This window comes from Mizuhopecten yessoensis, unplaced genomic scaffold (genome assembly GCF_002113885.1).
Source record: "Mizuhopecten yessoensis strain PY_sf001 unplaced genomic scaffold, ASM211388v2 scaffold6915, whole genome shotgun sequence".
NCBI classification, from domain to species: Eukaryota; Metazoa; Mollusca; class Bivalvia; order Pectinida; family Pectinidae; genus Mizuhopecten; species Mizuhopecten yessoensis.
In genome coordinates this window covers 30978-43941 of record NW_018406788.1, presented here as the reverse complement: position 1 = coordinate 43941, position 12964 = coordinate 30978, and the positions used below count along the sequence as shown (strand labels likewise).

The 12964-nt window shown below is 37.7% G+C and overlaps 1 protein-coding gene across 1 annotated transcript; it reads right to left on the bottom strand.

The window, feature by feature from the left end:
* Positions 1–2157: 2157 nt before the first annotated feature.
* Positions 2158–5739, bottom strand: LOC110452845 (zinc finger BED domain-containing protein 1-like). The gene is made up of 3 exons (XM_021501558.1): positions 5067–5739; positions 4271–4406; positions 2158–3479 (listed from the first exon to the last, which is right to left on the bottom strand). The coding sequence occupies exons 1-3, from the start codon at positions 5631–5633 to the stop codon at positions 2179–2181; spliced, it is 2004 nt and encodes a 667-aa protein (XP_021357233.1). The 5' UTR covers positions 5634–5739; the 3' UTR covers positions 2158–2178.
* Positions 5740–12964: the final 7225 nt, after the last annotated feature.

The window sequence follows — 12964 nt, the reverse complement described above, 5'->3', positions numbered from 1 at the left end:
CCCCCTAACTCACAGTGGTATCATAACTACTTTGATGAAATATCCCCTAACTCACAGCGGAATCAAAACTACTTTGACTCAATATCACCGAAATCTCAGGGAAATCAAGACTGCTTTGACTAAAATATCACCGAATACTCAGTGGTATATTAACTACTTTGACCAAATATCCCCGAACTCATAGGGGTGTCCATACTACTTTGGCTCAATATCCCTGATCTTACATTGGTATCAAAACTACTTTGACTCAATACCCCCAAACTCTCAGGGGTATCAAGACTACTTTGACTCAATATCCCCAAACTCTCAGGGGCATCACGACTACTTTGACTAATATCAGTTCACCTATAGCTAACTCTCAGGAGAATTCAGAAATACGTTTTAGACTCAAGTTTCCCCCAAATCATCGGATTCCCCCAAATCATCGGAGTATCTAGATTTTTGTACTTAGTTTCCCCAAACACACGGGATGATCTGGACTTTATTGACTAAATGTCTCCGAACCCACATGAGTATTTCGACTGTTCTGACTCAACATCCACCAGTCTACAGTTGTTTCGAGAGTACTTTGATTCAATCCCCGAATCTACCAGAGTTGTACATATCTCGATATTGTGATACAATGTATACGAACGTGCAAAAATGGTACCTGGTACCTATGGAAGTTAGACGATGAATTTCCAAAATAAAATGCAGCAAAACATATTTGTGAAACAACAGATGTTTGGTGTACTACCAATGGCAATGAAACTTAATTAGCTATCACGTCAAGTTACTTGTGATATCCCAACAACTGGTTCCGGAATTTTGAAATAGTACGTATGTTTAATTTTGACCTTTTGTGAAGTCAGGGATGTCCCTGGTGAAGTGAAGAGTAATATTCTAGACGTTTTAAGAATTTAGACCAACACTCAGTAAAAAGGCCAAAATCCTTTAAAAAATACATGCATTTGTATGTTATCTAATTAGTCCGTGATTATAGTATATTTATGTATCGCTTATTAGTATCAGTATGTGAGGTCAGCTACGGTGGTCCATTAAATGCATTTGCAATAAAAATAATCTAAATACGTGCTATAATTAAATCGGAGTTAATAACTTGTGACATCACACATAGTAAAAGTTACTTGAAACATTTTGTGATTTGAACAGAACGGTACATTTGACACTGGGCGAAATCCAAAAATTGGGCAAAAATATTGACCGTTTCTTTAACGACATTTCCCCCAAAGAACATGTGGTAATCAGCAAAAAGAGCTGCTTATGTGATTAAGTATGGACGTGACTGTACACATCGATACAAGGGATAATCTGTGAGCTCTTGGTTTGAAAGTGGACACATTCTTCACAACGCAAAGAAACCTTAGCTTTTAGTGTTTGGGGACGGGATTTTAAAGCATATCAAAACACAATGAAAGATGTATATATACTTCACAATACTGTACTTTCTTATGTTGGATATCTCTTTCTTAATGCATCACTGCAAGGATTGTATGTCCCTCTATCTTCTGCCCTGGCCTCACACTTGCAAGGGACACAACTCTGATGAGCTTGACGGCAATGCTCCACCTTGGGTCGGGAACTACTGTAATTCTGACATCATTCCACTCTTACACGACACTGTTCATCAATACAAATATAAAACAGATACATCTTAATCAATCTTCGTGCTGTTTTCACTACAACAGTTTGGTGGATTGAGCCATCTTGTATCAGTTATACACCAATAGGATCATATACATATAGAAAGTGGGTGCTATTTCTGTGTCAAACACTACACCCTACCTGTACTGCCATATAAGGCCTGTACCCATTATCTTACTGTACATTACCCTCACAACAGTGTGATAGTTACGTATAAACATATATCAGAAGAATCATTAAAACTGAAATATTTGAACATCTCAAGTGTTTAGATAATAAAGATATATATTGTGTGAAAGCAGTCTTATTGAAAGATGGAAAACTTCAAAATGAATAGTTCAGGGTACAGTATTTAAGGAGATATTGTTAAGAATCTCAAAATGTAGTTTCAGATTTCTGATTACCAAATTACTGAAGTAACAATACAGAATGGTATGGTGACTTGAAGATCAGACTTCCTGTGTTCCTTCAAGTTTAAGTTCAACAACAAAACAATAACGCTTTTTTTCTTTGATTATACATTTATAGAAAAAATCACATATTTGTTTTCAAAAAGAGGAGTTTGTCTGCATGCTTGCCCTTGAGAGAAGCCCTCTGAGCCATGAGCACGTCCCCAGTCGTGGAGAACACTCTCTCCGAGGGAACACTAGTTCCAGGGATACATAACAGCGATTTAGCCAAGCGTGCTATGTGAGGCATCTTGTGTTCATTGGTTTTCCACCACAACAGTGGGTTACCCTGCAGGGGAATTGGGAGAAGCTGTTTGTACATCAGTACTTCTTCTTCTATCAAATCCAGACTGGACTTCTTCATGGGCATCTCGACAGGAGATACAAACACATCGCCCAGTATATCTTGTAAGGTAGATTTTGAAGGTGTTGAGTTATATATATTACTGTCACATTTAGCCTTCTTTGGTGATGTAGGTTTGCCATGATCGTATGTATCCTCATCAAATGTTTCCATACCCGGCCACTGTGGTTGTGTCTGAGTTTGGTCCTCCATGCCTGGCTCTGTTTTCACTTCCACCAGTAGTTTATTATCCAGGTCTGCAGCCCTTGCAACCATTGAATTGTATGTTGCATGTCTGCCTTCCTCGCTCAAAAATGGCAGAGACTTAAACCTTGGATCCAGGGCAGTCACCACAGACAGAATATCCTCCTGGTGGCTGTAAGAGTCGGTCAATTCATTTTTTATTATATTTTTCATCTCTTTGATGGATGACCCATCAGTATCCTGTATTGTCAGGTCCATGTCGATGAGCTTGTGTTGTATGGGGAGGATTGTGGAGAGAGTGGTGCTGCCCTCTGTACACAGTGTGGATGTTACAGTCTTTAGTGGTCTCAGACACTCCACCACATCCTCCGCCAGAGTGGTTTCTTCATCGGAGAGATTGTGCATGTCACTGTCCATCACTATTCCCAGTTCTTTTGACCGAAGCGCTCCAGAAACTGCATTCTGTATCTCGAGGAACCTCGCCAGCATGTCGTAGATACTGTTCCATCTCGTACACACGTCATTAACAAGCTTGTGTTGTGTCAGTGAAAATAAATCTGCCTGATTCTGCAGCAAAGTACTAGCCATCTTACTACTGTTAAAAAACACAACAAGTTTACGAATCTTGGCCAAGATGTCATAAACAGCTTTCACGTTGAGGCTTTTCTGTGCAGCAATATTGACGGTTTGTGCAAAACATTTGAAATGCATTTCACATCCAAGGAGATGACCAGCCTGAATAATATTGCCATCATTATCAGAAACGATAGGCGGAACTGGAAATGTATGGATACCCCATTCACAGCAGACATCTGACAACAACCTAGCAAGGTCGCCACCTACAAATAAAAAATAACACTTTCATTTAAAATTCAACAGATATCCAATAGAAGTTAGTTTTCTTTTAACACTCTTTGTAGGTAAGGGATAGGTGAGGCAAATCTGAAAAAGAATGGACAACTCATGATCAGTTAAATTTATAATATGCAATTATGTAGATGTGTGAAGAAACATGAGTGGGTAGGTTTTAAACAGACACTATTTATTTCACTTCCAATTCACACATAACGGTCATATTTGAGATTACACAATACAGGGGAGTTTGAAAGAGGTTTGGTAAATTTCTATTCACATAACACAGGTAATCACATAACAAGAGAGGTAACTGAAACTTCTTACAGATTATATAAAAGGGGGTATAATATATAACTGTCATTCACCACAAAACTTAGACAAATACATTCTAATCAAAGAAATTAAATATTAGTCTTTTTCTGATTTGGTGAGAAATTCCAGTCAATATAAAATAGCTTGACATTTCATAATACATCTATAATTGATATTGGGAAGTTGGGTGGTGCAGTGGATAGCCCACTTTCCTTTCACCAAGGTGCCCGGTGTTCGATTCCCCGATCAGATGTGAAAAGGTATGGGGTCACCTGTCCAACTACATGGGTGTTCTCCAGGTACTCCGGTTTCCTCCCACAGTAAGACCCCCCGCACTCTAACATCCAGGCAAGCAATAGTGATTAATATAAGTTGAAAAAACTTGTTTGATAATTATTGTAAAATAAATAAAGTTTATATATTATATATAATTGATATTTTTCATTTTAAAAGCTTCAATGACCTGTGTAGGTCCATGGTAAGGGTCTGGTCTGCAGAACAAACGTTTTCAGCTGCCATTCTTTGGTTATATGTATTGATGTGATGGTGATGTAGGTTTCAGCAGACCGGGACATCCAAACATCTGTTGTAATGGCAGTCTGAAACATATAGATATAACAAATATGATTGTAAAGGCTTGTAGGCGTGTGCATCTATCAATTCTACAACAATGAATGATCTCTCCTAGATGCTGCTCCTTATCCAATTTAGTTGAAAGTCTGTAAGGACAATAAACAACAGACGCTGCTCCATGACAGATAAGCTCCGACACATGGCCAAATTAATATTTGGGCCAATTGAGTTCAGTGCTTTTATACTATATGCATGGTACAAACAGATTTTGACAGACTGCAGGATTCTATGATTTTCTTTAATTAGTTACTCAACATTAATACCATCATGAAAATATTTCTTTAAAAACATATATATACTTTTAGGTTTTTATGATTTGGTAAATGTTCTTTAATGTTATCATGTTTACATATTTTCAAAATTTTGTAAAACAAATGTATGGTCCAAATTGTACAAAGGCCCCAATGGAGGTAGAGAAATAAAGTTTAATCTAAATGTTTTCCTGTAACTTTTCAAGATCAGCGTAACTTTAAGGAGAGTAAAATATAGTCGGTATCGACGGCCAATAGCAAGCATCCCAACTCGTCCTACTGTTGGTTTCAATCGGTTTACATGTTTGGAAAAGGATGCGATTCGGTGACGAATTGACCACATCACATTAAAATATACAGATATTATATGTATACCTGATCAGCAAAAGCAATTTCTGATAATACATTTGTCTTTGTTTTGTCGTACATTTTCGGAATCACAACATCAGATAGTTCTTTCCGGCTTGGAACTTCGTATCTTGGGTCAAGTGAGGATACAAAATCCCTAAATTCAGTAGAATCCACAACGCTGTATGGAAGCAAGCCTTTAATTATGAAACATGCAAGCTTGTTTGTAAGTGTCTGTGCCATTTCTGAGTATGCCGGATACTTTGGATTGGTCGTGGTACTGGTTGCTACCATGTGTGTGTGAGTCTGTTGACGTTTGTATCTGTTGTCGGAGAGTACGTTACTGGATCTAGCATGTTCACAAGTCTCATCACTGAACGCCACAAACCCGTGGTGTCGGCGTAAGTGACTAGCCAAATTTGTTGTCCCACCTGCATGCCGCACTTCTGAATCACACAATGAACAAACTGCTATGTTCGGCACCGTTGTCCCTAGACTGTCTTCTTTCAGGTTAAAATACGTCCATACTTTTGACTTGGCTTTCTTGTTTTTCACAAGACGGACTTCATTACCCGCCATATTTGTTGTGGACATTCAGGTTAAATCCATGCTTGTAATTCTTCTTCGAAGTAGTGCGCCTACGCGACCTAAAGTTTACCGACGATACTAGACCGTTGAACGACTTGCATTTTTTGTTTAGTTTTTGTTTTCAATACAATGAAACAGACATGGCATTATTTTAGCAATCTTATTGCTTGTTTGTAAATAAACTAATGCTACCCCGACGTACTACCTATAAACCACGGACTTAGATAACACTGCCACGTAGTTAACGTAAACATATACATGCATGATAATTTTGTACTTAAAATTAATAATATTACAAATTCGAGAGTTCCTTCCATTGTTGATTATTATTTCATTATGAAAAATCATGGTGTGCAGGGTATCTTTTTCTTTAACGGCTATATTCTGTATTTATATTTCTAAAATTTGTTAAGTGGGCTAACAAGTGAAATTATAGTGATAAAAAAGCACGTATTCATTCTTTGAAGTTATTATTATTATTATTTTGTGAATGTTTTTAACGATTTTATAAAAAAAAAGATACAATCAAATATTCACGGTCAAAACTGACTCAAAAAAGGTCAGCGGAAAGTTCATCCAAAGTGTAGTTTTCCATTTAGAATTGAATAATAAAGCTATAGTTTGACTATCCTCTCGCGATAAATAGTTTCTATTGAGCAGTAACAGACTGCAGCGGCACAGGGATCCTTAATATCGGTTACATACAGAGAGTTATTTCCCCTGTGCCATCCAAGATTGCCTAACGTACCAGTATGTTGATCTACACCAACCAGGAAGAGAATTACGAAGTCACTAATTTTTAATTTGTCATTCATCTTAATATCATCCTCATTATATATGATGTATGCACTGATTGTAACTATGCAAATTATGGAAATTAGATAAAATGTTTGAACTTATGTAAGTATACAAGCCCTGAAGTGTGTAAATTAATGAGTAAATTCCTAATTATTGTTAACGGGCTAAATACACCACATATATCGTGTATTAAGGAAATAAAAGAATTTGAATTGTGAATCTTATTGGAAATGTTAGAGCACGAAATCGGAAAACTGCCTTTTTCTATTAGACTAACAATGTAGAAGTAGATTTGTAGATAGCTCACTAACATATAGACAATATTTATTTCACAGTTAAATAATTATCTTCTTTATTAGTCGCTGTCTATCTATTTTATGAAGAAGCTAAGCACCATTTATAGAAAGCAGATCAATAAAACTTAAGCCGTATTAGCTTGTTTACGATACAGTCTATTTTTATGCGTAGAATGATATTAAAAAACATGCAATTCCGTTATTAAGAAAGTAATGAAATTTCATTCACTTATTCCTATTTATAAGCTTTTCCCATTTGTTACCCCTGTTGCGTTTCTAGCCACTTTCTAGCTAGATGTAAGTCCCTAGTCACTTTCTAGATGTAAGTCCCTAATCATTTTCTAGCTAGAGGTACGTCCCTAATCATTTTCTAGCTAGAAGTATGTCCCTTGTCCAATTCTAGCTAAAGGTATGCCCCTAGTCACTTTCTGGTTTGAGATATGTCCTTAGTCACATTCTAGCTAAAGGTATGCCCCTAGTCACTTTCTGGTTTGAGATATGTCCTTAGTCAATTCTAGCTAGAGGTACGTCCCTAGTCCCATTCTAGCTAGATGTAAGTCCCTAGTTATTCCTAGCTAGAGGTACGTCTCTGGTCACATTCTAGCTAGAGGTATGACCCTAGTCCAATTCTAGCTAGTGGTAAGTCTAGTGCGTGTGCTTAGTCCCACTTTCTGGCTAGAGGTACGTTCCTAGTTTATGTACTTTTTAGCTAGATATGTGTCCTTACTCACTTTCTAGCTAGATGTGTGTCATAAATCACATTCTATAGCTAGATATGTGTCCTTACTCACTTTCTAGCTAGATGTGCGTCCTAAATCACTTTCTACAGCTAGATATGTGTCCTTAGTCACTTTCTAGCTAGATGTGCGTCCTTATAAGTCACTTTCTATAGCTAGATATGTGTCCTTACTCACTTTCTAGCTAGATTTGCGTCCTTATAAGTCACTTTCTAGCTAGATGTGTGTCCTAAATCACTTTCTATAGCTAGATGTGTGTCCTTACTCTCTTTCTAGCTAGATATGTGTCCTTAAACATTTTCTATATCTAGATATGTGTCCTTAGTCTCTTTCTATAGCTAGATGTGCGTCCGTATAAATCACTTTCTATAGCTAGATATGTGTCCTTAGTCACTTTCTAGCTAGATGTGCGTCCGTATAAATCACTTTCTATAGCTAGATATGTGTCCTTAGTCACTTTCTAGCTAGATGTGCGTCCGTATAAATCACTTTCTATAGCTAGATATGTGTCCTTAGTCACTTTCTAGCTAGATGTGCGTCCGTATAAATCACTTTCTATAGCTAGATATGTGTCCTTAGTCACTTTCTAGCTAGATGTGCGTCCTTATAAATCACTTTCTATAGCTAGATATGTGTCCTTACTCACTTTCTATAGCTAGATGTGCGTCCGTATAAACCACTTTCTATAGCTAGATGTGCGTCCGTATAAATCACTTTCTATAGCTAGATATGTGTCCTTAGTCACTTTCTAGCTAGATGTGCGTCCTTATAAATCATTTTCTATAGCTAGATATGTGTCCTTACTCACTTTCTATAGCTATGTGTCCTTATAAATCACTTTCTATAGCTAGATATGTGTCCTTAGTCACCTTATAAATCACTTTCTATAGCTAGATATGTGTCCTTACTCTCTTTCTAGCTAGATGTGTGTCCTAAATTACTTTCTATAGATAGATATGTGTCCTTATTACCCCTTTGAGAAAAATCTAGGAATCTGATTGGTTAAAAACTACAGTGTACCAAACCGCATTAGTAAATCTCAGGGGGTATACGAAAATCTCAGGGGGTATACGGTCATGTCACGTGATTCTCAGTCGTAATACGGTGGAATCACGTGATTTTACAAGGGGTATACGGGTCACATGTCTTTGTATCTTGCGACCGGGCATCGGGAGACAACTCGCATTCGTCGTCTGCTTCGCTGTTTATAAAATGGCAAAACGTTTCGCTTCGCATACTGATGAGGAAATAATCGCCAAAAGGGCTAACTATGTGCCACATAACACACAAAAGTCGAACAGACGAGCGGCAAACATGCTGAGGACGTATTTAAAAGAAAAGAATCAGGAAGAACAGTTCGAGGAATTTTGATAAAACGAAACTAAATGAGGTACTGTGCCTGTTATTTTTCTTTGCTTTTATTATAAAAGACTCAAAGGGGTAATAAATTCGTTACACGGATTTTTGGCAGGGTATACGGGATGGTATGACCCTACAGAATTTCGTATTTCCTGAGGCCTCAGGAAATACGAAACCCTTTAGGGTCATACCATCCCGTATACCCTGCCAAAAATCCGTGTAACTAATATTACTCACTTTCTAGCTAGATGTGTGTCCTTAAAAGACACTTTCTCTAGCTAAATGTGCGTCCTTATAAGTCACTTTCTAGCTAGATGTGCGTCCTTATAAGTCACTTTCTAGCTAGATGTGCGTCCTTTTAAGTCACTTTCTCTAGCTAGATGTGCGTCCTAAATCACTTTCTATAGATAGATATGTGTCCTTACTCACTTTCTAGCTAGATGTGCGTCCTTATAAGTCACTTTCTAGCTAGATGTGCGTCCTTATAAGTCACTTTCTAGCTAGAGGTGTTCTTCCCTGGTCACTTTATCGCTCGAAGTATACGCCCCTTACTGGGCGTTCCTTGTACTTTTCTAACTACATATAGAGATGCGTTCCCAGTGACTTGCTGTCCAAAATAGCGTTCTAGTGACTTGCTAGCTAGATGTTTGTTCCCAGTGACTTGCTATCTAGAGATGTGTTCACAGTGATTTGCAGGCTAGATGTGCGTTCCTAGTGACTTGCAGGCTAGGTGTGTGTTCCTGGTGACTTGCTACAATTTGTACCTAGAGATGTGTTCACAATGACTTGCTATTTAAATGTGTGTTCCTAGTCACTTGCAGGCTAGGTGTGTGTTCCTAGTCACTTGCTAGCTATAGTTGCGTTCCCAGTGACCTGCTATCTTAATGTGCGTTCCTAGTGATGTGCTGGCTAGATGTGTGTTCCTAGTGATGTGCTGCCTAGATGTGTGTTCCTAATGATGTGCTTGCTAGATGTGTATTCCTAGTGATTTGCTGGCTAGATGTGTGTTCCTAGTGATGTGCTGGCTAGATGTGTGTTCTTAGTGATGTGCTGACTAGATGTGTGTTCCTAGTGATGTGCTGGCTAGATGTGTGTTCCCTGGATGTGCTGGCTAGATTTGCGTACCTAGTGATTTGGAGCCTAGATGTGAATACGAAGTAACTTTCTATTTTGTAGTGGTCACTTTCTAGCCAGTAGCGCTCCTGGTCACTTAGCTCGAAGTTCGTTCCTTGTCACTCCCTGGCTAGAGGTGCGTTCCTTGTGACTTGCTCTCTATAGTAATGCACCTGGTCACTTCCTAGCTAGTTTTTTTTTTATGTTTGTCGACGTTTTCCACTGTAAATATTTTCTTTAAGTTATTCGACATTTTCCGTATTAACCGAGTTTTCAAGATAATAATGGAGGATATCACAAGTCATACCACAATAATATTTAAACAGTTATTTGATATTTATTTAAATGAGTATTCAAATTGTCCCTTTGTCATATTATAAACTCGTTATGTTGTACTTTATTGTACAAGAATAAATGCATATGCATATCATTATGTATCCATGCATACATTCGCATGTCATTATACGAAGGATTAATATCTTTAAATCCAGCCACGCATCGTATTATTGCTTCTGCTAGAATGGGAGCAAATTCTGCAATGCATGGAGCAGCTGTGTATTGTGGGAAACTAGTCAGATCATAGAGATGTTGTGTCCTGATTCGTTATTCATTGTACAGTCCTCCCCGCCCCTCAACGGCAGCCCCACCCCGGTAAGTGCTGCCCTCGACAGAAGCACTTACATTTAGTTGTCACATACCAGGGCTGTTAATCACCACACGGTGACACTAATGCAGATCATGTCGGTGTCAAGTGCAACTTAAAGACTACGAAAAACATTCAAAGTTAAGTTCCTAGTCAATACCAACCTATAGCTGTCAACACTGACACTAGAGCTCTGCACTGCAATTTGTAAACACGGATGATATTTACCATCAAAGGAAAGACAATTACTAGCGTCGCCAGACCGACAAAGATTATACCTATCTTTTTTTAAAGTAAGCTATTTGAGATAGAGAGACACCCACCTCGGTAATACGCCAGACACATAATCTCGTTCAGCTTGTCAACCGCTCTTGTCAAACGTACTATTATATATTTGTCAAGACAAAACCCATGCACGTGCGACATCACGGCGTCGTCAAAAAATGCACGCGTGCTACATCATGAATATTTGTCAACACAGAAAAGAACGTGAGAAATCACGAATATTTGTCAACACAGAAAGGAACGTGAGAAATCACGAATATTTGTCAACACAGAAAAGAACGTGAGAAATAACGAATATTTGTCAAAAAAGAAACAAGCGTGTGATATTACGAATATTTGCCAACATATAAATAAGTGTGCGTCATCACGAATATTTGTCAACATAGAAACAAGCGTGTGGTATTACGAATATTTGTCGACACATGTACAGCAATAAGCGCGCGACATCACACATATTTGTCAACACGTACATGTACAGCAATAAGCGCGCGATATCACGAATATTTGTCAAAACAGCAACAAGTGTGCTACATCACGAATATTTGTCAACACAGAAACAAGCGCGCGACGCTACGAATATTTGTCAACACAGCAATAAGCGCGCGACATCACAAATAATTGTCAACACATCAATGAGCGCACGACATACGAATATTTGTCGACACAGAAACAAGCGTGCGACATAAGAACATTTGTCAACACAGCAATAAGCGTGCGACATACGAATATTTATCAACACAGAAATGAGCGTACGACATACGAATATTTATCGACACAGAAACAAGCGCGCGACGAAAAAACATAAAGTCATATGATCTAAATCTAATATGAGTGGGCAATAACATTTCAATAACAATATATTGCAATATTTGTGAAGCAATATATTGCATTATGATTTTATAATGACAATATATTGCGATAATTTTTCAACTAATTACATGTGGTTTTAACCATAACTTTGAAATAATTTTACAGGAATAGTGTTAAGTCAACATTTTCCCAAAGAAGTTTGCTTGGTGCTTTATAAACTAATTTTCTATTTTATAATTGAAGCTCGCTTAGTCTCGTCCAACCAATACTACTTTCTGACATGTGCCTGTATGTACTTGCTGATACGATCGACGTAGACCGTAACATCTCGGACCATTACGCGACTCTAGTAAACTTGACCATAGACACAGGACTTGTAAGAAAATATAAAAGAAAAATCATATGTTATGATGAAGCTAATTATCAACAGTTCAATAATCTACTAAACTCTACTGACTGGACTGATTTTTTTTCACGGACACGGTCTGCAAACGATATGTGTGATCTTTTTACTGAACATTTTCTAAATTTAGCAGACCAATGTATCCCGACAAAAACAATTACTATACGACCGACTGACAAACCCTGGTTTAATTCAGAACTTCGACGAGAAATAAGGAAAAGAGTTCGTTACTTAAAGATATTTAAAAACAACCGCACGGACAATAATCATGACCGATTTAGACGACAACGTAACCACGTCAATAACCTTAAGAAACGTACTAAAGAACTATTTTATGCGAACATAAATAGACTCTTAGACAGCTTTACTGACTCGAACCCCAAAAAATTCTGGAAAACTGTTCGTAACCTAATTAAGACTTCTGACAAATCAAACTCTATTCCACCTCTAACGAACCCGACGAACGGAGACATAGAAACGTCCGACGAAACAAAATCTAACATTCTAAACGATTATTTTGTGTCTATATCAACGATTGACGATTCTAACGTTGAAGTACCGACTGCTGACACCAGAACGGACTCCTCCTTAACAGACATATATTTTACGACTAATGACATAACCGATATTTTGAAATCCCTAAATATTAATAAAGCTGTTGGTCCTGATACTATTAGTAATAACATGTTAAAAAATACAGCCCATTCGATCGCAGTGCCATTGTTTCGTATTTTTAGGACATCTCTCGATACTGGATTTTTTCCTAACGCTTGGAAACATGCTCTAGTGATGCCCTGTTTTAAAAAAGGTGACAAATCTAAACCCTCTAATTACCGACCTATATCTTTACTCAGTACAGTTGGGAAAGTATTCGAAAAAGTAGTAACTAAATT